Here is a 24748-nt window from a genome sequence, read left to right as displayed (position 1 = left end):
AAGAGGTACTGCTGAGCAGAGAGCCAGGCAGGAGGAAAGACTTGTCGGGGTGGGGGTGGGGGTGGGGGAAGAGAGGAGGAACACTCACGCCTTCTCGGTGCCATAGCTGCGGTAGTCGATGGCAGCCGCGATGCCCACCACCAGTGCCGGGAAGCAGTAGCCCCCCAAGTAGTAGTACTTGGTACGGGAGTACTCGCTCTCAAACACTTCGACCAGCAGCAGATAGAGGTGCACGCCCTCCAGGCACAGCCAGGAGAAGGCGGCCAGGAAGAAGTAGTGCAGCAAGCCAGCGAAGATGGGGCAGGCGATCTGGGGGCAGCGGGGACGGGGACCACAGGTGAGGAGCCACCCGGGACGGCGCCGCCTCTCCTCCCGCCTGCCTCTGTCCCTGAGCCCCAGCCCACCTCATACTGAGTCTTGTCGATCCCCACCAGGAAGAGCAGCTCAGCCAGGAAGAGGTTGATGCACAGGTTCTTGTGGATGGTGTTGCGGTCGGTCTGCAGCCCCCGCAAGAAGCAGAAGGTAGAGATACAGATGGCCAGGCAGACGAGGGAGATCACGATGCCCACCCAGGTGATGACCGACAACAGCAGCTCATTGATGCGGCCCTGGTACTGGGGGATTGGGGGGGGGGGGGCACTCAGCACCTGTGGCCTTTATGTAGCCAGGCTCGCTCTGGGCTCAGCCAGGTACTAGTGGCGAGCAAGGCCATAGGTCACGGGCACCACCAGTGCTGCCCATCTGGCCTTCTGCCCCCTGGCCAGCTCGCCGGCCCCCACCCTTCTGCGGCTGGCACGCTCACTTCCTCATGCTCTGGAAGGCTTGTGGAGAGATGACGAAGGTGACACCGACTTGCTTCTCCAGAGAAGGGAGAAGGTGGGACCGTGACCAGAAAGAACCGGACATACGGCCTCATGCCCCAGGCAAGACTGGTGGCCCCCCCTCCTGCCCACGTGCCCACGAAGCTGGCCTTCCCTGCACTGGCCACGCAGTGCTCTCTCTGCCATGCAAGGCCAGGAGAGCAGGTGGGCCTGCCCAGAGGAGCGGAGCGCCAGCCAGCTTACGATCTCGTGGTGGGCCATCAGCACGGCGAAGTTGGTGAGGTGGCTGCAGGCACACGTGGTGTGGGTCTTGTTGGACTCCACCAGGCGGCAGCCCTGGGTTGACCAGTAGCCCAGCATGGAACGCTCCGAGTAGTTCCAGAAGGAGCAGTTAGCATTGAAGTGGTTCTTGGCCTGTCGTGTGGTGGCGGCCGGGAAGTCAGGTCCAGGGAATCCCGTTCCAGCCCCCACACCCAGCTCCCGGGATGGTGACAAGCATGAGAAAAGGGGCCGGGGCTCCAGGTGACAGTCTGGGGTCTCCGGGGACAAATGGCTCAAGCTGTTGAGATGGAGGCCGGGGGACCGGCGTCCCGGAAAGGGATCGTAACTTGTTCTTGGGGTGGGTGAACACATAGTGGGGAGAATATGCAGGCTGGGAACATGGAAGGTGGTGGGACCCCCACAGAGGGAGGGGGATGCCTCAGCTCACCTCCAGGTGGGCCACGGTGAAGATGACCGGGTCCATGAGAAAGACTCGACTGGACTCCTTGTTGATGGACGCCGCGATGACCTGCGAATTCACCACCAGGGAGGCGCCGCCTGGGCCACCTGTACCTGCTTCACCTGCCAGCTTCACTGTGGCGTTCTCGGTGGACAGGAAGAGACCCAGGTTGTTGTAGAGGATGAAAACGACTTTGACTACACCTGGGGACGATGGGCATGGCAGGGCGAGCCATCAGTCCTCGGCCAGCAGGACCTCCAGAGCCAGGCTGTGGCCCAGGTGAGGGGGGCTTGGGGAGCCCTTCTGTGTACCATTGTTCAGTTAGTTGTAAACGGTTCCAAATGACAGGGCAGTGTCCCCAGCCCCACCTCATTTGCTGTGTTACCTTGAGGGAATCCCCGTTCTCTGAGCCTTAGTCTCAAATGGGACAGACCTCCCCGAGCTATGAGAGTAGACTGCTTTCACACAGGAGTGAGCCCGGCAGACTGCAAAGTTCCTGTGCTGTGGGGCTTTGGGCGGGGGGGGGGGGGGGGGGGGGGGGGGGGAGGGAGGACTCCACGAATCCCCTGAAATATTATGCTAGCTTGAATATAGGATAGTCTTGTGTGTTGTGGGTCCCACCCTTTTCTTGGATTCTTCAAAACCACTAAAATTTAAGAACTGATGTTTTTTGCCAGTGAAGCAGGGATGCCAGCCCAGGGTTCGGGCACTGACCGTTGCGGCTGTTCTGCTTGATGGTATTGGCGGACAGCTGGATGGAGTTCTCGCTTGGGTACTCCTGGGGGAACACCAGCTCCTGCACTTGGCCCTCGGTGTTGAGGACTGTCACCTCCAGGACTGTGGGGACAGGGGATGGCAGGACAGATGTGGCTGCGGTCTGTCCCCAGTCCAGAGGCCCAGCTATGGCAAGAGGCCCAAGGCCAGGGCATCCCCCCTGGTCTCTGGGCTACAGCCCTCACAGTTCAAGATTTGCACCTGAACTTGCCCTGGTCATGACCGCAGCACTCACCCACATTCTGCTTGGCAGCCAGGAAGCGGGCGGGCTCCCTGACATTGTCGGCCAGCAGGAAGGCACCCTCCTCCAGGACATCCAAGAGCATGGTGGCTGTGTGCACCTGCTCCGTAGCATTCATGTCCTTCCAGGATTCCAGAGCCTCTGGCCGCAGCAGGTTGTCCACAGTCTCTACCACAGCCTACACAGGCGAGGGGGTGGCATCGTGATCCCCCCCACGTCCTCCAGTTCCTTGGGCTGGGCTCTGCATCCCTTCTCTCGGCCTCCCTCCCCAGTGCTGCCTGGGGCGTGCCCAGGAGCCATGAGGGCTGTCTCACCAGCTCTCCCTCCCCTGCTGCTCGGCCTTGGCCAGCAGGAGCCCTCTGGGCCTCACCTTGATGTAGTCTTTGCAGGTTCTCTCCCGCTTGTGCATCTGGGAAAAGAGAGAGAGGGGCTGTCATTTCCCTCCTCCCCCCCCCCCCCCCACCCCCACGCTGACATGTCCGGGCCCCAGATAGGTTGCTCTTCCGCAGCTGTTACCGACCCAGGACTGGGCCATGAGCAAGACCTATTCCTAAGGGACCCCCAACCCTAAGGACCATCCAGGGCAACTCGAGAGGGAGATCCAACATGCCTAGGACCGGTCCTCTCTGACCACCGTGGGTGGCAGTCCAGCTTGGAGGTACCAGGCTGGCTCTTCTTGAACCCTCAGGGCACTGCCCCACCCTGTCGGCCCCACTGCCACGCCCCACCTTGTTGTAGTTCTTGCCAGCTGACTCGCGCTCAATGGGCCGCAAGGCCTGCAGCTGGGCGTCCAGAATATCCAGCAGCTGCTCCATCAGCTTCACGGAGGAGGACACGTCACCCGCATAGATGGAGCCTCGGGTGTGACGGGCTAGCTCACTGGCAATGTTGGCTGCATTCTCCCCACTCTTGATCTGTGTGAGGTGGGAGTAGGGGGCCCCCGGCTACCTCAGAGACCATCCTGCTTCCCACATGTTCCCTCTTAACATGCCCAGCCTGCTTGGCCCCTCTCCTCCCTCCCTCGCTCTCTGGCCTCTTTGCCCTCCCCATCCGTCTCTGTTCCTGCAGTAGGCCAGGGAGGGGACCCCACACAGTCCTGGCTCCCAGACCTGCCGGCCTGTTTGTCTCCCCAATTGCTCTACTGCCCCCAGTGCGCCTTGTGCCCGGCCACCCAGGGCCCAGTGTGCAAGCAAATGTGCCAGTCTGGAAGGGGCAGCTGCTGCTGGTACCTTCTGGGCCACCTGGTTGACCCAGGGGGAGGTGCAGTTGCTGAGGTCAGGGCCCCGGGGGTTCCAGAGCCCCAGGGCTGGTAGACACTGGAAGGAGGCAATTCCTGCAGGGACAGACAGGAACAGAGAAGGGAGCCACAGGGAAGGAGAGGAGAAGGGGCCACAGCAGGGAAAAGAGATAACAGAGAACAAGTAGGTGAAGGAAACACGGAAGACCAGACATGAAGAGGGCCGGACAGTCAAGAGAGACATCACTCTGAGGTGACATAAGCCACCACCCCTCACTTCTCAGCTCCCCCTCTTGGTTCCTCCTCCTTCCATCTTTGCCCACCAGAAATGGAACTTTCTAGCAAAGTCCATCTTGGAAGCCCTCCCTCTCCCTGAAGCCTCTTCAGACCCTCCCCTTAGACTGCTCCACTTGGAGGATGGGGCCCTGCCCCCCCGCCCCCCCAGCCACAGGGCACTCGAGCTGCTCTCTGTGCTGCTGCTACTGGCTGCTCCAGGGCCCAAGTCACCTCCTGTGGGCTCCCTTCACGGCCTGCCCGGCACTGCAAGAGGGGACAGGGCAGGGGGACTCACTGAGCTGCTCCTGTGCCCTGAGAGCACAGCTGCAGAGGTCAGGCGTGACCCCTGTCCTCAGAAAGCCCATGCTTGGGCGTGGAACGTGAACAAGGGAGTGTGCCTGGGCCAAGCTGAGTGGCGGACACGTTCCCGACCCCTTCCCCGGCCAGACCAGATTTGGCCACTCCCCAGGCCAGCCACAGTGAGGCGGCCACAGCCTCTGTACTCACCTCGGGTCCCCTTGGGGCAGGGCCTCTCCACCAGCATGCCCTGCTGGGTGGCCGGCCACTGGACCCGCCGCACCTCTCTAGGTTCACAGAAGAGCTCTGGGGACACGTGCAGGTTGGGGGCTGGGGGCCGCCGGGTGCTGGGAGCTGGGGCTGTGGCTGGAGGCAGGTCAGGTCCCAGCTGGTTGATGGCACCCACAGGGTGTGTGGTGAGGGGCACCCGGCGGAGCGGGGTGGTAGCTGCGGGCGAGGCCGTGCTGGTGAGGGGTGTGGGTCGGGCTGTGGTGGTCGTGCTGACAGGTGGGGAAGTGGCTGGGCCTGGAAGCGAAGAGGGTATCCAAGGCAGAGTCACCCCTGTGCCCGGAGTCCTGCCGTGGTGTGCCCAGGCACAGGGTCTCTGGCATTCTAGCATGTTCCCTAAAGTGGGAGGATGTCCTGGTCCCCACTGGGTCTGGGAGATTTCCCCTGGCCTCTCTCTACCCCCAAGACCACCAGAAACATCAAAGGGCAGTAAAAATTCACTTGAGTGTACCCTGAGGTGTGAGAGAGCAACCAGAGAGCGCAGGCCAGGAAGAGGATGTCACAACACAGCCACCTGCCATCCCCGTTCCACTCTCCGGCCTCTGTGACCTGGCCGAATCCCGGTGGAGGCCTCAGATCCCCATTTTGCCAATGAGGTTGGATTAGACGGGGCTCCCTGGGGCTGCTCAGAGCTGGCTGAGGGCAGCTGAGAGAGCAAAATGAGACTGCCCAGGGACACTCAGTCCTGGCGGCTTTACTGACCCCAGGCTTTCACCCAAGATTTTGGGCCCAAAGTGCCCAGGCCCCTGGGACAGGCGGTGGGGGGGTGACTTAGTGGTTAAGAGCGCAGAGCCCTGGATACAGACCGGCAGAGAAGTAAGCACGCCCCTACTACCCTCCCAGTGCTTCAGTTTCTGCACCTTACGTAAAAGGGCAGGAACGATCCCCGCCCCATAAACCGTGACGACGAACTGAGAGGCCGAGACCAGCCTCTGTCCCGTGCTATTTGGCTTTGACCTCCCCGCTCTCAGCACGCAGTATGCCCCCACCCCACGCCAAGCAACCAAGGAGGCAGAGCCCAGGGCAGCCAAGCCTACCCGCACTGGGGTCGGGCGGCCCGAACTCCAGGCTGTAGCGCACCACAAAATAGTTGTTCCAGACGTAAAGCTGGTTGTCGCGAGGGTTGTAGTCCACGGAGGAGACGAACTGGTAGGGGTTGGGGAAGGCCAGGCTCACGGGCTCCTCGCGGTTGGCGTTGGTGTTGAAGGCGTAGTCCACGCGGTTGCCCGCCGCCTCGCTGTCGTCGTCCACGTACACGGAGCGCAGCACGTACAGGACCCCGCACACCATGAAGGCGTTGGACGCCGAGCGCTTGTCGTAGCCGGTCTCCCACGTGCCCTCGAAACGCAGCGTGTAGGGGTTGAGCTGGCTCACCACCAGGCGCCCGTTGTTGCCCTCGGTGGCGTAAATGACCCACAGCCCGTTCTCGTCCACAGCTAGGTCGATGTCGGTCTTGCCCCCCCAGCGGTAGGGCGAGGTGTCGTGGTAGTTGGCCGTGTTGATGACCGTCTCCCCGCTCTTGATGCGCGTGCGCAGGTCGTACTTGACGATGTTGCGCGTGCGCTCCTTGTTGTAGAAGACGGCGCCGTCGTAGACCACGAAGCCCGTGCCGTCCACGCGGTTGGGCAGGCGGTAGGTGGTGGTGTGGCGCGCGGCCACGTAGTCCTCCCACGAGGCGTACTCGGTCAGCGTGTCCGTGCGGTAGGGGATCCAGGGCATGACGTAGATACGGTCGCCCGCCTGCAGCGGGTCCTTGCACCAGGCGCCAGACTGGTGTTCCGACTCGTGCGTGGAGGTGGGCTCCAACACCTTCTGCAGGGTCCCTGGGCACACGAAGACTGGGCCGGGCGGATGGGAGGGCGGGGAAGACATGGGGAGAGGAGGCGCAGAGGCGAGGGAGGGGGAGAGAGAGAGGCAAGTTGGTCACGCGGCCTGGGGTAGCCAGGCTGTCCCCTCCTGCTGCTGCAGTCACGGTTGCTTGGTAGGGCTGGTGATGGGAAGGGGGTTTCCGGGCTGGGACCCCTGCCCTGCCCAGCTGCCCCTCTCCCTGGAGAGGTCAACCCTGGAGGCCATTAAGAGCAGGGTTAGTGCGTGGGGTGGTGGTACCCCTCTCCTTCCCTGGCTGCTAGAGACCCCACAGGCTGGGGATAAAGGGTTTGGCAAGAGCCCTCCCAGAGTCGTCTTCGTGTGCCTTAAGTGGGGGCGGAAAGATCTCCTCACTGCAGCCACTGGTGGCTTTGAGGCTCCAGGGACTCAGTGCCCTGCTCCTTTACCATTGTCACAGCCCCCTACGGAAGAGCTATGGGTCGAGGGTCCCATCCTTCACCAACCACACCAGGACAGATTTTTTTTTTTTTTTTTTAAACTCTTTCTCCCCTCTCCCCCCAACCCCCCACAAAAATTGCAAGGTAGAGTGATGTTTCCGTACCCACAGTGGGTGTCAGGAGTGCCCCCCTATTCCAGGGTGGAGGAGGCACCCAGGGTTCCCGATGCAGCCTGTACCCCCACCCCCCACCCAGTACCCACGAAATCAGCAGGTGAGGAAGGGTTTTTGGAAAAATCCAGCCCCTCCCTGATGGTGCCCCGCCCTGCCCCCAGCCGGCAAGGTCTCTCATGGGGTTTGTTCAGCAGCAGACACTGACACTGGTGCACAGGGGTGGGGGAGGTTGGGGGACATGGGAAAGGAGGGGGGCTTCCCGGGAGAGTTGGGGAGGGGAAAGGAGAGCTGCGTGGAGGGAAGAGAGACAAGGTGGGGGGGCCTCGGCGAGGTCCTGGCTCCAAGGGAGGCACGCTGGAGACCACCTGGGAAGAAAGGGTTAGTGCTGGCGAGGAGAGAGGGGTGAGCAGAGAATTCACTCCAAGGCCCAGGCCCGACTGAGGGTCCCTCGGGGGGGCAGTCCCAGGTCCAGCTCAGAGGGGGCAAGGGAGGGAACCAGGAGCTAGGATAAAGACCCAGCCCGCCCCAGCCGGCCCGCCCCCTCCCCTGCCCCGGACCCCGATTTACCTGCGACCATCCCCGGCTCGGGAGGAGGGACCAAGGCACCGCTGATGTCAGAAAGGTGGGGGGCCCCGCCCCACCCCCCCATTCCCTGAAAAGGAGGAAAACCTCAACTGCATCTCGTTGGCCGCCGCTGGCCTGCCCACCCTTGCCCCGTCACACCCCGGTGCCACCTACTCCTAGCCTCCCCTCACCGACCCGGTAGGGGTCTGGACTCAGGAGTGGGGATGTCCAGACGCCCCTCCCTCCAGGATGGCCGGGCCTCCCTCTCACCTCCCTGCTGGCCGAACCCACACACAGACCAGGGTGAGGGTTTGCAGTGAATTCTCTGCTCCTGCTTGGCCTGTCACCAAAGCAGCTGGCCCCAGAGGGAACAGGGAGGGCTGGGACCTGGTGCGGGCTTGGGGGGCAGCCCCAGTGGCAAGAGGGTCTTGGACAGGCACCACTCCTCACTCCCCCACGTCCAGCCCCTTCACCAGGCTTGGGTGGGGGGGGATGTCCAGCCCTCCCTTCACAGCATCAGGGACGGCTTGGCCCGAGGGTCCCCGGGCACAAAGCAGCCAGGAGCACACCCCGTTTTAGGAGGGGGAGGGGAGCCTGGGACACAGACGTCAGCAGGGACCAGAGGGATCCTGGCTTGCGCCCTAGGGCTTCACCATCTCCTTGTCCCCAGTGCCCTGAGGGGTTGGCCTGCGCCCTGTGTCCCGCACACCTGGCCTCCAGCTTTTTCCTCTGTGCCCAGGTCTCCCCTCTCCCCAAGCCAGGACCCCTGCCAGCTCTGTGGCCCCTGAGCAGATGTGTCTGTGTGTGTGGGGGGGGGGGGGGGGGGCGGTGGGAGGCCTCAGAGCCTGACCTGGTCAGAAGGGTGTGGAGGAGGAAAACGTGGTTAGAGGTTACCCCGGGGAAGGAGGAGAAGATGAGGAAGGGTCTGCCTGGGGCCTTTGACAGCAAGGACCCCTCCCCAGCACCAAGCTCCCAACACCTCCTCTTCCCTCCCCCCTCCCCCCCACACCCCCCCTCGAAGAGAAAAGATCCAGGGCTGCAGGGTCCAAACCACCACCGGGCCTGTAAGAAGAGTGTCTCAGGGAGAGAGAGGGAGAGAGTGGCGGGGCAGTGAGGGTCGGGGGCCTGGGCGGGCTGCCCAGGCCTCTCTGAGGTGGGGGAGGGCAGGGGGAGGGGAGCAGCTCGGAGGGACCCCGCCCCACCTTCCTCAAAGGGATGCTCCACAGACCACCGTAATTTCAAGGCAAAAAGCGACCCTGAAAGGATGGCTCGCCCGCGGCCAACCTCAAAGCTGTCATTTCCCCTCAAAATTCAGGGGAGCGCTGGGCCATCTCCACTATCCCACCCACCCTCGAAGTTCTTCGGCGGCAGTGTGCCCCCCCCGTCCCCCCCCCCCCAAAACACCAAAGGCCAGAGAGCTCCACCCCACCTTGGAGTTTTCCCCTTCCCCTGCTGAAGGTTAACCCTGCAAGAAATTACGGTGCTCACGGAAGTCCCCAGACCAGGCCTGTACCTCCCCCAACCCCCCTCTCCCTGGTCCTCTAACCAAAACAGCCCAGAAGAAACCCTGACTGCAGCTTTGCAAGTGTTTCAGAACCAGAGAAAACGTTCACCCACCCCGCGCTCCCCCCACAGCGAGGCCCACCCCCACCCCTTCCCCCCCAATTTGGCAGACTGCCCTCCCAGGGCTGGGGACAGCTGACATCCCTCCCCAGGGCTGGGCCCCCGGCTGGTCAAGGATGGGGGTTGGGGGTGGGGGAAACTGGTGCTCCGTGCTCCAAAACAGCTCTGGGCCTTGGAAACGCCAAACCAGGAGGAACTTATGCCACCAGGAGCCCGAGAGATAGAAGGAATCTGCTCCCCCAAAGGAAAACAAAGGTGTCCCCTCCATCCCGCCTCCCCTGAGCCAGACACTTGTGTTACAAAAGTTGGGACAGGAAGAAAAGGAGAGAGACCCGGTGCACTCTGCCCCCAGCTGGGGGCCAGACAAGGGGGTCCCTCCCTCCCCTCCCGCCCTGGATGCTTACACACTTCTCCTGAAGGAGGCAAAATAAGGATGAGAGAAGGCCAGGTCCCCCCTGCAAGGGCTGGGACGAGGGAGGAGGGACAGGGAGAGACCGAAAGAGAGAACGAGAGGCAGAGAGAGAGAGAGAGAGAGAGAGAGAGAGAGAGAGACAGGAGGTCCTGCCCGTGCTCAGAGAGGAGCTTCCTCGGGTGTCTGGAGGGTGGAGTCGCCCGTGGCGGCACCGGGGCTGGCCCCACCGGGAGGACACCCGGGGTGGGGGGGGGGGGAGAAGCAGGGGCTGAGAGGGGAGGGCGGGGCACAGGTAAGAACAAAGTGTGAGTTAGGGGTTAGCATTGGCAACAGTGCGTTTACCTTTCTGCTCCACTTCTACTTTAAGCATCGGAAGAGAGAGAGAAAACAAATTGAAAAAAAATGTGCAAGAAAAAAAGAGAAAACAAAAAGATTAAATCGCTTTCGTTTCTCATCTGGCAACATGCCCCCTTTTCCTTTCTTTCCTCATCCTGGCTCCCCAACCCCGAAACGCAGCATCAGCTCAGCCCCCGCCCCCAAGTCCCTTCCTCCGGGGAGGGTGTCGGGGGAGACAGTCACAGGGAGGGGGAGACACGCGAGGACAGAGACCAAGAGAGACACGGGGGGGGGGGGGGGGGCGGGGTGTGTACAAACAGGCAGGTGGACGGAGCCCTCAGATGGGTGGGAGCACCCTCGGTGCAGTGGGGGTTGGGGAGGGGGTAGCTTCAGCTGGAAGGTAGGCTCCGGTTGGGGGAGCACCAGGGGCGAGGGGCTGGGGAAGAGCCACACTCCTGCTAGAACCAGGGGCCCAGGGGGAGGGGGCTCAGTGCCTCCAGGGGCCCGGGCGCCCCCAGCTGAGACAGCATGCTGAGCTCCTTCCCTTTCTGTGCTGGCCGTGCTAGAGTCCAGCCGAGCTCCCCCAAGCCCTCGCAACCCAGAAGAAGCCAACACAGAGAGAGAGGGCGGCAGAGTGGAACACAGAGTGACGGAGAGGCAGACAGGCAGAGCCCCCGGGCCTCGGAGAGCCGGGTGGGGGAGACGGAGGCAGAGAAGGAAGAGGCTGGGGTGGGGGAACATCACAGACAGCAGGTGGGGGCACAGACACGCTCCCACGCTCCCCAGCTTCCCCGGGGCAAGCCCGTGGCTCCGTTTGTCTGCCCAGCACCCCCACCCCCGGGGGGCCCGGGAGCCAGGAGCTCCCCGTCTGCTGCCCGGTGGGCGGGCGCACCTAGGGGAGGAAGGGGCACGGTTAGAATGTGCTCAGCTGCAAGGCAAATCCAGCGTTAGTCGGGCCTGTCTGGATGTGTGTGTGTTTGTGTGTGTGTGTGTGGTGGGGGGGGGGGGGGGTGGAGTCCCACACACCCACTGCCCCCTCCCCACGGTGGGTCCCTACACCCTCCCCTGACTCGCCCACACCAGCACTGGGGTCACCCCAGCCTCTGAAGCGCAGGGCCAGATGGCTGCCCAGGCCGCTCCCCCTTCAGGCTCCGTGTCCCTGGCCCCTCAGGAACTTCTGGCCGGGGCCTTGCTCCCCTGCCGCCTCTCTAGAGGCACAAGCAGGGAGTCCGCAGGGGAGTGTTTGGCTTCCTTCCCAGCGCCTCATCCAGGGCCTGGCACACAGGAAGTGCTCAGCTTCCTGAGGAACATCGCGGGACGAGTGAGTGCCCGCCTTCCTGTTCTCTGGCCTAGCTACCCTCACCCTTGTTAACTGCAGTCCCCGCTTCTTCTGGAACCAGGAGCTACGCCCCCACACCCCTGGGTCCTGCCTGTCGAGGGCACACACGGCCCCACGTGTCCCAGACACATTCACTGCGCGTCCTGCCTCCCCCGGGGCTCAGGCTAGCTCTCTCCCCCAGGCCGGAGCTGCCCATGCTTGCTTGGGCCATCCAGGTCTCTGTGGGTCGTGCCCCCTGGCCCACCCTCGGGGGCCGGGGGGCGGTCAGCTTCAGGAGGCCCGTAGGCCTCTTTCCTCCCTATGCTGCGTAACTTTTTTCCTGCCTCTTCACCCACGTGGCGTCCACTTGCTTTGGGCTCGACTTGGATCAAGGTCTTCTTTTCCTGCCCTTTATCTCACCTACCTCAGGGGGAGTTGTGTTCGTCACTAGTCATTACATTTGGTTTTGATTACCAACGGCAGTAATATTAACCGGTAAAACTCACTACAAGTAGTCACAACACAAGCAATGACTACCAAGTACCGAGCACTTGGTAAGTGACTAAGTGCCAGGAACTGTGCTAGGAACTTCCCAGGTAGTTTTTCAAGAGCCCTGTCTGCGGATGGGGAAGCTGAGGCTCAGTGAAGTGAAACGACACCACTGAGGCCACTGAGCAGCTGGCAGAAGCGGGCACCGTCTCTCTGACGCCTATGGTGCGGGGCGCACGAGGCGCTTCACCCACATTCTGTCTACTGCTGGCCGCATCCCTGGGAAGGGGCCCCTCCCGCCATCACAGACGAAGGTGCAGGCTAAGCTGGCTCGGAAGGGCACCCGTACCCTTGCTGAGCACATCCTGAACCAGGCTCGGGTCTGGGCGCTGGGGCACGAAGACGAAGCCTCTGCCCTGGGGGAGTTTACACCCGCACCTGCCACACGGAGCCAGCTCTGCGGCCAGCCTCAGGTCAGGCGTTTCACACACACCGTCTCCTGGACTCTCGCCTCCTTTGGCCGCAGCTCAGAGAAGTTAAGTCATGTGCTCAAGTTTCAGAGTCAGAAAATCCAAGAACCAGGCTGAGCCGCAAACCCAGCCTGCTTTCCCTGCTGTGCAATGCTCCCAGCCTCCCGCCTTCCTTCCCTGCTGCCCCAGCCACGGGCGTGGATGGGCAGTGTCCCCAGTGCTGTGGGGAGGCTTCAAAGATCAGATGGGCGTCCCCCTCAGGTGGCGGCTGGAGGCCTCCGTTGCTGAAAGGAAAGGGTGAGGAGTAAAAGAAGGTTATGGAAGCACATAGGTGATCCTGTTTCCCCCGGCCTGTACGCCATCACCTGCGAGGAGAAATCAAAGGTTGAGGGGGACGGCTGGGGTTGGGAGGGCAGAGGAGGGAGAGTCACAGGGCCTCCTGCTCCCCTGCCCCTGCCCCCCACTCTCTGACACTCTGGTGGCCCTGCCTCCTCCCCCATCTGCCCGGAGGCCCTACCTCCAGGTTGGCTACATGAGGCTGGCAGGGAGAGGAGGGGAATGGATGATGGGGAGAAGGGAAGGGAGAGTGAGGGCAGGAAAGAAGGGCCATGTTAAGAGCAGAGCGCTGAGGAGGAGAGACCCTGTCTTTGTTTGCTCCCTTTGGCCAGAGGCAAGAAAGCCAGGCCCCTGGCTCCCCAGATCACCCTCCTCAGGCTTCCTGGGGGGGGGGGGGGGCACTCTAGTCCAACATGGCAGCACTTCCCTTGCAGACAGGAAGGGCTACCATGGTAATGGGCAAACTAACCAAGAGACAGTAGCTGAGGAAGATGCCCCTAGTCCTTCGAACCAGATCTGCCGCCAGGCCTCGGATGGTGGTCTGCCTCTCTATGGGTTTGGAGTCCAGCTTCCAGGACTGGGAAGGGGCAGGACTAGGAGTATGTGAGCAGTGAGGGCGACGAGAGAGAGGAGAGGGAGTCGAGAAAGGAAATGGAGTGAGTGAGAGGGAAGAGCAGGCGTGTAAGGGGGGGGGGGGGGGTCAGGAAAGGAAGAGATGTGAGAGGAGGAAGGAGGCAGAGGGGCTGGAGGGCAGCAAGGCCCAGGCCCAGGCCCAGGGAAAAGGAGACTGGTAAGTGCACCGACCAGAGTTCTGGCCTCGAAGTGTTAAGTGAGCGACGGGCATGCGCAGGAGCAGGGCTAATGGGCCAGAGTAACGAGAGCTGGGGAAGGTGCCCTGGGGATGGGGACAAAGTCTGTGAGGGTGGGGGTGGGGCAGGTACCGAGTGTGGACAGAGGGGCTGGGAGAAGAAAATGTGTGAGGGAGGGAGCAGGCCCGGCTGTCCCCCAAGTACCTGGTCCCGACTCGGCCCTGTGCGTGCGTGTGTGTGTGTGTGTGTGTGTGTGTGTGTGTGTGTGTGTAAGTCAAGGTGTCTCCTCCTCGCTTGCTTCTGGGAGGGGGAAGGGCCCGTGTCCGCACAAGGAACAAGATGACTCACTGTAGGGGACACAGTCGTACTGCACCTCCAGGTACTTGTAGGTCCCAGGACAGGGGTCGGGAAAGGCGTCAGAGCCGGCAACCACCACGCACTGGGTGCGGTTGTTACACCTGAGAGAAGAGACAAGGAGCTGAGATAAGACAGGCCTAGAACTGGGGGGTGGCATCTAGGGCCGGGAGAGGAACGCGCCCCCCCCCCCCCCCCCCCCCCCGCCCCAGGCTGAGAAGAAACTCTGGCGACCAGGGCCGGCGGCCTTGCGTGGGCATCGTGTCCCGTTTCCTGCCTGCTCTCTCTTTCCCACCACACAGGTTTCCTCTGTTCTCAGCCTCAGGGCGGGGCCAGAGCTGCGCCCCAGAAACTGCTTCCCCGGCTGCCCTTCGCCATTTTCATCCCATCGGAGGGTCACGTCCGCCGTTACATCCTTGGCGTTTTTCCCGAATTGACCGTAAGATGCGAGGCCACACGTGCGGGGACGAGGTGGCGTCTCCGCCAAAGTGCTGCTAACGAGACGCTCACGGCACCCGTCTGCGTCCACCTCAGGCCACATCTTAGGCGTACGTGTCTCGGCCTTTGGACGGCGCCGCTGTGACCACGTGCAGGTAGGACACGGGCAGTCTCTCGGCCTCGTGCAGAAGCCACTCTCAGTTCCCCGAGGGGACTCGGGAGTCCCCACCCACTGCCCGGGAGCCCGGCTAGCACGTGAGGGGACTCCCTAACGACAAAACGAGGTTTCTCCTCTGCTGTCTCTCCAACCAAGGTCATTAACTAACGAATCTGCTCACTCCCACCCACCTCATCCCCCTGGCTCAAAAAACAGAGCGCTGGCCTCGGAAGGTTAAGTAGAGGGTTGCCCAGGACCCAGCAACTGCACCCCTAGCCGTGTTCCCAAAGACCCGGAAGCGGGCGCTCAAACGACTGCTTGGACGTTCACGGCAGGACCGCCGTCGCGAGAGCCAAAGTGGGGGAACAGCCCCACCGTCCGCTGACGGATGAACGGATGAGCCAAATGTGGTCGGTCCGTGCCGTGGAACATTATTTGGCCGTAAAAAAAAAAAAAAAAAAAAAAAAAAAAGAGAGAGAAGGTCCGGTGCGCCACCGTGTGGCTGAACCCCGGCAACGCTGTACTGAGCAAAAGAAGTCAGACCCAAGAGGCCACGTCTCAGATTCTCTCTCTACGAAACGTCCGGAGCAGGCAAATCCAGAGAGACAGAAAGCAGGTGGTGTCGAGTGGCTGGGGGTGGGGGTGGGGTGGATGGGGTTGCCCTTCGGGGGTATGGAGATGTTCCGGAACTAGACAGGGGTGGTGGCGCACGTATTAAATAGCACTGAATTGTCCGCTTTAAGATGATAGACGGCGATACGTGAACGTCACCTCACTGTCCGGAAGAGAAAGGGGCCGGAGACCGCAGGTCCCAGCCTCCCCCTGCAGCTGGCCGTGCCCGGGAGGTGGCAAAGGGCCCACGGTGGCCTTCAAACGGGCTGGGTGCAGGGAGGCACCGAGACAGCGGGAGGCGGGTGGCCTTCTCGCCTCCCGTCTTGTTTAGGCCACTGTACTTGCTCCGGGGGCTGTCAGCCCCCAGTTCGAGGAGCCTCCAGGTTTCAAGAGGGCAGAGCAACGGCCTCTCGCTCCCTGGGCCCCAGTAACCACACCGCGCAGCGTCCCCCCTTTTGGAAGTGAGAACCCGCGGACACCGGAACCGGGCCGGGGAGAACACCGCAGACGCCGCGGCCGGCACCGAACGAACGAAGTGGGCAGTGAGAAACTTGGAGGCGGGAGGTGGGAGGAAAGGGATCCCCAAGGAGGACGGGGCGCAGCCTAAGCCAAGGTTGACACCATGCAGGGTGTCAGAGAGGGAAGAGGGGGCAGGACCGCTGGAGGGGGTGCACGTTTGAGAGAGAAAAGGTGGGAGGGAGGGAACGAGGTGGCTCCAGCCTGGCCCACCGGTCAGAGCCACCTGCCCGTGCCCGTGCCCATGCCCTGCCCAAAAGTCTCTGGAGGCTCTCAGTGACCCTGCCCCATGACTTATTCTAGAATCTTCTGCCAACATTCAAGAGGCTGCCAAGCTGGCCCCAGCCCTCCTCCCCTTCTTCAGTTCTGTGCTCTGGATCCTGGAGTGAACCTTATGCCCTCTCGGGCATTTAGCAAAACCTCAGTGAATGCCTCTGTATCTGGCTGGGGACAGCAGTGACAGACACAACGCCCTGTCCCCATGGGGCAAAGACAAAACGAACACAATAACAGAGGGAACTATTCTGTTCTACAGAACTGTGGCTAGAGGTCAGGGCTAGAAGATAAAGCAGGGAAGGAGCTAGGAAGTGGGGTGGGGGCAGTGATCTTAGGGTGGTCAAACGGGCCTCACCAAGAGGAGCATTAGGTGAGAAAATCTACGGAGGAGGGGAGGGAGGAGCCGTGCGGGTGTCAGGGAACAGCATTCCCGGCAGGGGGAACAGCCAGTGCCAAGACCCAGAGGAGGCCCGTGGCAGACGATGCCTGATGTATGTCAGGAGCAGGCAGGGCAGCCGGAGCCGAGTGAGCGAGGGGGAGCGTGGAGAGGGTGAGGGCCGGGAGAGGGGCACAAGGCACAGAGCGCAGGGCCTCGTGGGCCTCGGGGAAGACAGGTTCACTCTGAGTGAGGTGGGTGCTCACAGGTACCCTCTGGCTGCTGCAGGGCGGGCGGGGGAAACAGATGGTAGCGGGCGAGACAGGGCAACCCCAGGGGGAGTGTGGCCACGGAAGCAGTGGTCGAGTGTGGGCGTGGTTTGAAGCAGGAGCCGACCAGCTCTAACTGGACTTCTGCAGCAGGTGTGAGAAAGGCTTTGGCGGCTTTGCACACGCAATGCTCTGCCTGGCAGACCTGTCACACTCACACACAGCCTTGCACACTCAAGCACTCGCTTTCTCTTACACTCACGTGTACTTCTGTCATCTGTGTTCAGGCTTCACCTCCTTGGGGAAGCCTGAGTGACCTCTGGGCTCTCCCTCGGAGCCTGTGACGCCTTCACCCTGTCCTGCTCTTGCGTTTACACTGCAAGACTGCCCCTTCCGCCCCCCGACTAGTCTCAGGATGGGCTTCTGGAGGCTGGTGGGGAAGACGGGCCGGGTCTTACCGGCTGTTTGCACGGGACCTGGCACCTAGTAGGTGCTCAGGAAACCCGTGCGGAACGCACGGAAGGAAGACTGAAGGCGTGGACAGGGTGCCCTGACCAGGGGGGTGTTTATCCAGGGACCCCAGGGACTGTCCCCACCCTTCCTCCCAGGAGCCCGGTGGGGCCAGGGCCTCTCACCTCTGTGACATGATCTTGAAGGCATCAGGCAGGTAGCACTGCACGTTCTCCATCTGGAAAGGGTCGGCGTCACAGATCTTGTCGTCTGTGCGCCCATAGTTGGCGTTCTCCACCATGATGACGTCGCTGCCTGGGCACCGCAGCTCGATGGGATAGCCTTCGCACGCCAGCTCCCGGCGCATCAGCCCGAACGGGAGCCCAGCCCGGCTCAGGCCTACGGGGAGGGAAGACCCTGCTGAGGAGGTCCCACCTCCAGCTCAGGCTGCATCCAGGAACCTCAGTTCTTTCATCTGCGAAATGGGCTTCCCAACGTGCCCAGCCGCGTAGTGAGGCCTCTGCCCTCGGCTCCCGGGGAAGTGCCTCCAAGCACCCGGAGTGTCCCGCCCGATGAGTGTCTTTGTTGACCTGGGGGCCTCGGGCCAGGTCAGAGAGTCTGCACTGTTTTGGGCTGAGTTGCGTCCTCCTGCCCTCATCCCTCATCCCTCAGGATGTGACCAAGTTTGAAACAGGCCATCAAGTAAAGATGAGCCGAGCCTGTCAAGGTAGGCCCTGCCCCAGTATGACCAGTGTCTTTATAAAGAGGGGAAATGTGGACACAGACACAGAGGGAAGACAGCCAGCCACGAGCCCAGGAAAGAGCGGGAACAGCGCCTTCCCTCATGGCCCTCGGAAGGAGCCAGCCCCCCTGACAACTTGATCTTGAACTTAAAGCCTCTAGAAACCGCAAGACCATAAACTTCTGCTGTTTCAAGCCACCAAGTCTGCGGTACGTTGTTAGAGCAGGCCTAGCAAAAGAGCACAGTAAGGACGTGATCCAGGGTGGGAGTTCTGGGGTGTCAACGGACCTCTGGAAGGGCGGGAGACTGAGGCCAGTGCTGCGGGGGGTCCCCCGCATCTACAAGACTGAGCCCCAGTGAAGGCTCTGGACAGCGGGGCTCGGGGAGTGTCCCACGTGGGCAGGCCGCACGGCACGTGTGACCACTCCATGGGGAGGGGGCGAACCGCGAGCCCTGGGCACGGAAACTTCCCGGACGCTGCCCCACACACCGCTTCCCTTGGCGGATTTCCTCTGCATCCGTCGGCTGTAAGAAGCTGTCACCATGAGCACGACAGCATTCTGGAATACGCTTCTAGTGAATCATCATGTCTGAGGGTGGTCTAAGGAACTCCCGAACTTGCAGTTGGGAGTCGGAAGTGAGGGAGGTCTTGGGCGCCCCCCTAACCTCGCACCGCCCCACACAAGCAGGAGAGATGGCGTGGGAGGAAGTGCTCTCCTGTCGGGGAGGACACCGCAGAGCCTGGCTTTGCCACTTCTCCGCTGATGGGCCAGAGCCTCTCACGGCATGGCCTGGGGGTCGGTGGCACCGACATCCTGTGGTGGCCGCTTAAGAAGGCAGATTCTGGCCCCCCACCCCCCAGGCCTGCTGTATCAGGATCTCGGGGGTGATACCGGGAGCCTCGGACCTGTGTGCCCACCAGCGGTTCCGACGCGTGCTCAGTTCGGACAGCCACAGCTTTAGCCTCCTCGGGCCTCAGGTTCCGACCTGTAAGATCGGCACTGACAGCCCAGGAATGTACTTCGAGGACTCGGTGCACTAGAGAATGTTCCTGAAGGAAGCACTGAGCGCGGTGCCCTGTGTGGGGAGGGTCAGCTCCCCGTGGGGTCGCACTGTCACACGTCCTTGCCCATCCTGTGCCGTGTGAGGACCCAGGGGCTTTAAATCCCCGGCTGACGGCCTGGCCCAGTAACTGACCACCTCCGTGGCCCCAGATCCTTCTCCGAGGAGCCGCCACTCCCGCCTCAAGGCGCCGCTGAGGGGCTGCGACAAGGGCAAGCGGTATGTGGCGAGGCGGCGGGTGCTGAGTCCCGCCACCGGTGGGATTAGCGAAGCAGCCAGACTCTGCGGGACAGAGTGGGCTCCGCGTGGCCGACACCTGCCGGGGCAGCCACCTACTCAGACGCCGGGCTCCGCCAGGCCTCGCCAGGGGCTGGAGGGGAGGCGTGGAGGCACGGAGTGACCCACGGGCCCGATGTGGGGACTGTGGCTCGTGGGTCAAGAGAAATACCGGTGCACGAGGGCGGCAGTGCCTTTCACAGACCTGTCCTTCCAGCGTTGGGTGGGAGGCCCGAGGGGGATGGCAGCTGGGCCCCCGGGGTCTTTTGGGGTGAGTCGAGTCTCACTCGGGGGAAAGTATTACATGTGCATCATCTGCTTTCACAGCTAATTTTAGTCCTTCCCGGGCCCGGGAGGGAGGCCGGGGGTGGAGGCTGGCTCAGATGGGTCTGGGGGTGGGAGCAGCCCCTCCCGGCCCAGCTGGGGCTGTGGGGCAGGACCCGGACGGGCAGAGAACGTGGGCATCAGGGGAGCAGAGGGTGCCAGCTGGCCGGAGCGGTGCCAAGGCCCTGGGGCCTGGCTGAGTAAGGCCCCCTCCACCTTTCTGGCTTTCGGGAGTACTGGGCTCCGGGAGGGGACCCTGGGGCACAGAGTGTGCCAACAGTGCTCTCCAGGCAGCGCTGAGGGGGTGCCAGCTGGGGGCAGGCCCCCCGGGCTAGGGACAAGGCCAGCGGGCCCCCGCTTTCTGCCTCTCCCCTTGCCCTGCCCTTGCCCCCGCCTAGGCCTGCCACGGGACGTAATTGAGTAATTGGTGAAGATGGGCGGGCGGGCTCGGGGCACTAATTGTCGCATATCCTGGGGCCGGCATAGGGCCGAGCCGGGTAATTAGTTGTTTTTAAATAAACGTCAGCGGGCACGCTTTAATTAAGCCTTCTTCCCAGTGAGGGCCTCCGAGATGTAATCACAGAGAAAGCCACACACGCAAGACAGAGGAGTAGCGGCTCACCAGGAAGGCCCGTCCCGGTCCCAGGAGGCCACAGCCCGCGTCCCAGGTTCGAGGACCCCCGGCTGCCCCGGGCTTTGGGGGTGAGGGGCTGGTCCGGGGAGCCCTCCGTGGTGCCAGGGGGTGCAATTACCAAGTCCTCCTCCGGCTTCGTTCCGCCGAGGTCTGGAGCGAGGTGGGGACTGCAGTGCTTTACCAAGTGGCTGGGAGGTCCTGCACCTTGTCATCTGCCCCCCCAGCTGCGTTCCGGAGGCGTGGCCCCTCCCCAGCCCCAGCGGCACCTACCTTGGGTGGCCGAGGCGACCAGGACGGCGGTGATGCAGAGACTCCACAGCACAGCGGCCAGGCGGGCCATGGCGGCGGCCAGGGGCGGGTCCGGGGCTCTCAGTGTCCTATGCGGGGGGCCTTGCCCCGCATCAGCAGGTGGGCACCACGGCCTGGCCCACCAGCCTGGGGAGGAGAGGGAGAGTGAGGCGGGAGCAAGGCCCCAGCAGAGGCAGGAGGAGGTGCGTTTGGGCTGGTCCCCTCTCCTTGCCGGTGGCTGAGGCCTTCCACCCCAGAGTCCCCAGACGGGCCGGTCAAGGGCCCTCTCTCGAGCCAGCTGTGTCTGACTGAAGCCGCACCCTTGGGCCAGAGGCTGACCGGCCCCCCGGAACCTCTGGCTTACACTGCCAACTCCACTGCCCACCCTCACCCCCACCCCCGGCAGCCAGACCCGCCCATCTGGGCACCTTGAACCAAAGGGAACCTCCTGGACGAACCTCCCGTGGTCTGACAGTGCCCCTCAGGGAGCAGGGGCAGCTCACGGGGGATAAGGACCTTCTGGAAGCTTCTTCTCCATCCCCAACCCCCAACCTTGCCCTCTTGTCTCCCCCACCTAGCTTCCCCACCCGGCACAGCATGGGGGCAGGGGCCGGGTACCCAGGCATCCTGGCCTTGACTTGCTTCACTAGCCTCCCAGTCTTGGGCAGGAGTCCAGGCCCCGCCCCCAGCCCTTGCTTCCTGTCTCTCCCGCTCTGGTAGCTAATTAGAATCCAGCTGGCTGGCGCCACAGATCGGGACCAGGGACAACTGAGTCCCCTTTTTCCCCTCTGGGGGACCCTCGAGGTTAGTTGGGAGACAGGCGGCGGGGTGGGGGGGGGGAGGTAGGGAGGGGTGTGCAGCCCCCTGGGGAGCCAGGGAGGGGGGAGCTGGCATCGTGTGCCCTTCCCTGCAATCCTCCCACCCATCTGCCCATCCCTGGGCACAGGGCTTGGTTCTGACCCACTCCTTCCCCTCTTGGCTGCTCCTCCCTCTTGCCACCTCGGTCTGCCCTGGATGCTCTCAGAGCTGCAAACCCAGATCTCTACTCTTGGCCCTTTGCTCTGTCTACACCATGGTTCTCAAGGGCGGCCCTGGCCCAGGGGCGCCAGCCTGGCCAGGAACTTGTAGAAACACTCATTCTCGGGGGAGGGCCAGCCCCCCATGTTTTAACTGGCTCTCCAGTGTGTGAACACCCACTCAGTCTTCTCCCACACTGTCATCCCCAATCTGTCCCACACTTTCAATGCCATCGACCAACTGATACCCACCACGGCTCTCATTTTCGGTTTGGAATCTCTCAACAGAGCCCCAACTACTGTCTCTCCCCCCACCAAGTGAAAGCCTATCCATCAGCCCAGTTAGCTCCCTGACCCCATTTCTGCTCGGGCCACTCCTGCCTCCAGCTATTCCCTGAGCACACCAAGCCCTGCCCCAGGGCCTTTGCGCTTGTCAGTTCCTCCACATGTATCTTAGACTGCCCACCAGTTACCCACAAGGCTGCTCCCTCTCACCTCCTTTAGGCTTTTGTTCAAATGTAACTATTTACTTCCTGTATGGTAGAGCTCCTGCACAGACAGGGGACACTGGCTTGTTTTGCTCAGCCCCTAGCCCCGGCTTCTGGAACAGGCCTGGCACACAGCGATGAGCATTTGTTGCATCTCAGACCCCAAACTTAGGAATCCACCTCGATGCCTCACCCCTCCCCAGCCCTCCCCTTCATAAGCTCCATCGGCAAGTCCCTAGAACTCTGCCTCCAAAGTACCTCACCAACCTGCCCACTTGTGGCCCCCGGTGCCACCGTCCGGGACCGTCCCGCCATCCGCCTCCACGCCTGCCTTCCACTCAGGGCTAAGGGATCCCTGGATGACGTGATCTGCCTATTAACCCTCCCCCTCCGCTCTCCACTGGGGCTTGCGTTCCTCAGCAGGGCCTAGAGGCCACTGGCGATCTGGCGTCACCCTGCTCTGCAACCCGCCCCCTCCAGTTCCTAGAATGCTCTAGCTCCCGCCCCCCACTCTCTGCCTGGAACGCTCTCCCCGGCTCCCCATACACCTGCTATGGCTTTTCTCGGCTCAGAGCTCAACTCCGAGGCCACGCGGGCACAACAACCCACCCCGACCTCCCCAAACGTTCCTGCTGCTCCCACTTGCCATCCTTCTGCCCTGTTTTTTGACGTACAGCTTTCGACCACACCCGAAATTACCTTTTTACGCTGGCAGGTCTGTTGTCAACCTTCCCTACTAGACCAGAAGCTCCTTGAGGGCACAGGTTCTCAAGAATTATAAAGGTCAGGGCGGCGCGCTCACGGGCAGGATGCCCCCTTCTGGGCCTCAGACTCCTCTCGCGAAATGGGCAGTAATTTCACAGCACAGCCCTCCATACCTGCGCCCTCCCTATCCCCAGCCTTCGGGAAGTCTCCCCTCTACCGCCTCACCCCACAACCCCGACCGGACAGGGCCTGCACTTTGGGTTCATTTCACAGCATTTTATTTTATTAAAAAAAATTTTTTTTTAATCTTTATCTTTATTTTTGAGAGAGAGAGAGAGAGAGTGAGCGGGGGAGGAACAGAGAGAGAGGGAGACACAGGATCCGAAGCAGGCTCCAGGCTCTGGGTTGTCAGCACAGAGCCCGACGTGGGGCTCGAACCCACGAACTGTGAGATCCTGACCTGAGCTGAAGTTGGACACTTAACCGACTGAGCCACCCAGGCGCCCCCTCACAGTGTTTTATGTTACGTTGTGGGCAGCAGGGGCTTCATTACCTCCCCCCCCACCCATCTCCTAGCCACGAGCAGGCTCAGGAGAAACTCTGACCCCAATGGACACTTCCCTCCCTGGCTCTCCCTGAGGGACTTAAACTAGTTAGCGGCCAGTTAATACTGGAAAGGCTGCGGGATGCCAGGCTCCGGGGGGCAGCCAACCCACCTAGGTCTGGATCCAACCCCGCCATTCACGAGTGGTGTGAACCTGAGCCGGCTGTCGCCTCCCCCACCCCGGTTCCGTCTGAGGGGTTCTGGTCAGGACCACAGTCTACACATGGGACAGGCCAGCCTGGGACCCATCAAAGGGTGCTGTCCACAGCACAGCAGAATCAGAACACCGGGGGCATGCATCTGAGCGAGGTGGCTCCCACCCCCAAGGGCTGCACCCAGGACCCGGGCGCTGGAACCCCAGGTGGGGGTCCCCAGGCCTCTCCCCCATCCACACTCCTTGGGGGACTCAACTAGCCTCCCCCAAGACTGCCACAGTGGAGCGCCAGCCCTGCTTCTCTCCTCACCGTCTACACCTCCCTTGGGTCTCCCAGCCTGACCAGACCAAAACAACCCCACCCCCCATATAAGTCCATGGTCCCACCATCCCCCCGGTTCCCTGGGCTGAAACCCAGGGAGTCAAAATCCTTGGTTCCTCTTTCCTTCGCCCTGACATCCAGTTCAGGAGTTAGGACACCCCAGCAGCCGCTCTCCGGACAGCCCTGGCCTCCCTCTAGCAGCCTCCAACCCCTCTGGCTCCCACACTCTGGGCTCCCCACCGGCAGCCAGAGGGGCCTTTATAAAATTACGGTGTAACAGACATGTAACATAAAATGTGTCATTTTAACCGCTTTTACGTGTATAATTCAATGGCGTTAATTACATTCTCAGTGCTGTGCCACCATTGCCACCACGGTCTATTTCCAAAACCCTGTCATCACCCCAAACAGAGACTCTGTCCTCGTTAGGGGTCACTGCTAGCCCCCGCCCCTGGCGACGACCAATCTACCTTCTGCCTCTACGACTGGCTCCTCTGGGGACCTCATGTGAGAGGAATCGCACAGGATGTATCCCCCTGTGGCTAACTTGTGTCACTCAGCATGGTGTCCCTCAGGCTCATCCACACAGTAGCCTGTGTCAGCCCCTCATCCCTCTTTGGGGCTGAATAATATTCCATTACGAGGATGGACCACATCTTGTTTGGGGATGCCTGGGTTGTTTCCAGAGAGGGGTCTCTTTTTTAAAGATGTTTGTTTATTTTTGAGAGAGAGAGAGAAAGAGCACCAGCAGGGGAGGGGCAGAGAGAGAGAGAGAGAGAGAGAGAGAGAAAGAGAGAGGATCCAAACGGGCTCTGCGCGGACAACAGCGAGCCTGATGCAGGGCTTGAACTCACGAAACAGTGAGATCATGACTGGAGCCAAACTGACTGAGCCTCTATGAGTCTGAGACAGGGGTCCTTTTCCTTTTAAAGACATCTTGTCACTCTTGACAATGTCTCCCGCTCCACGATCCCTGAGACAACGCAGAATCCCACCAGGTGGCCCCGGCCTGTGTCCCCTAGATCGCAGTTCAGATGTGCCCTCCTCAGAGAGGCAGGTGGGCCTCCAGTCCGTTCGGTCTGTGTGCACTTGGTGCCTCCCGCCCAGCCCCCCCCCCACCCCCCGCCATCCCGTAAGGTCCTCTGGGTGAGACAGGGATACCGCCCAGGGCAGCCGCGTTGGCAGGAGGAGTTCATGCGCGTGAGACACTCGGGGCCGTGGCTGGCACACAGTGAC

At 62.0% G+C, this 24748-nt stretch overlaps 1 protein-coding gene across 6 annotated transcripts in view; it reads right to left on the bottom strand.

Annotated features, from left to right (window-relative positions):
• ADGRL1 (adhesion G protein-coupled receptor L1) overlaps window positions 1-24748 on the bottom strand; it is a 45184-nt gene that overhangs the window by 7943 nt on the left and 12493 nt on the right. The window contains exons 2-16 of one of the 6 annotated variants that reach the window (XM_058727702.1): window positions 20206-20370; window positions 17083-17296; window positions 13798-13907; window positions 10034-10051; window positions 5693-6493; window positions 4578-4892; window positions 3787-3890; window positions 3286-3471; window positions 2928-2966; window positions 2552-2735; window positions 2257-2379; window positions 1531-1745; window positions 1065-1235; window positions 405-497; window positions 89-309 (exon numbers count right to left, since the gene is read on the bottom strand). In XM_058727702.1, the coding sequence (XP_058583685.1) occupies window positions 89-309; window positions 405-497; window positions 1065-1235; window positions 1531-1745; window positions 2257-2379; window positions 2552-2735; window positions 2928-2966; window positions 3286-3471; window positions 3787-3890; window positions 4578-4892; window positions 5693-6493; window positions 10034-10051; window positions 13798-13907; window positions 17083-17296; window positions 20206-20275 (2864 nt within the window). In that variant the 5' untranslated portion in view covers window positions 20276-20370. Of the gene's footprint in view, window positions 1-88; window positions 310-404; window positions 615-1064; window positions 1236-1530; window positions 1746-2256; window positions 2380-2551; window positions 2736-2927; window positions 2967-3285; window positions 3472-3786; window positions 3891-4577; window positions 4893-5692; window positions 6494-7659; window positions 7745-10033; window positions 10052-13797; window positions 13908-17082; window positions 17297-20205; window positions 20371-24748 lie in introns of all 6 variants that reach the window. The other 5 variants (XM_058727699.1, XM_058727700.1, XM_058727703.1 and 2 more) reach the window with 5 other exon arrangements.

This window comes from Neofelis nebulosa, chromosome 4 (genome assembly GCF_028018385.1).
Source record: "Neofelis nebulosa isolate mNeoNeb1 chromosome 4, mNeoNeb1.pri, whole genome shotgun sequence".
NCBI lineage: Eukaryota > Metazoa > Chordata > Mammalia > Carnivora > Felidae > Neofelis > Neofelis nebulosa.
This window is presented reverse-complemented; position numbering and strand designations above follow the sequence as displayed.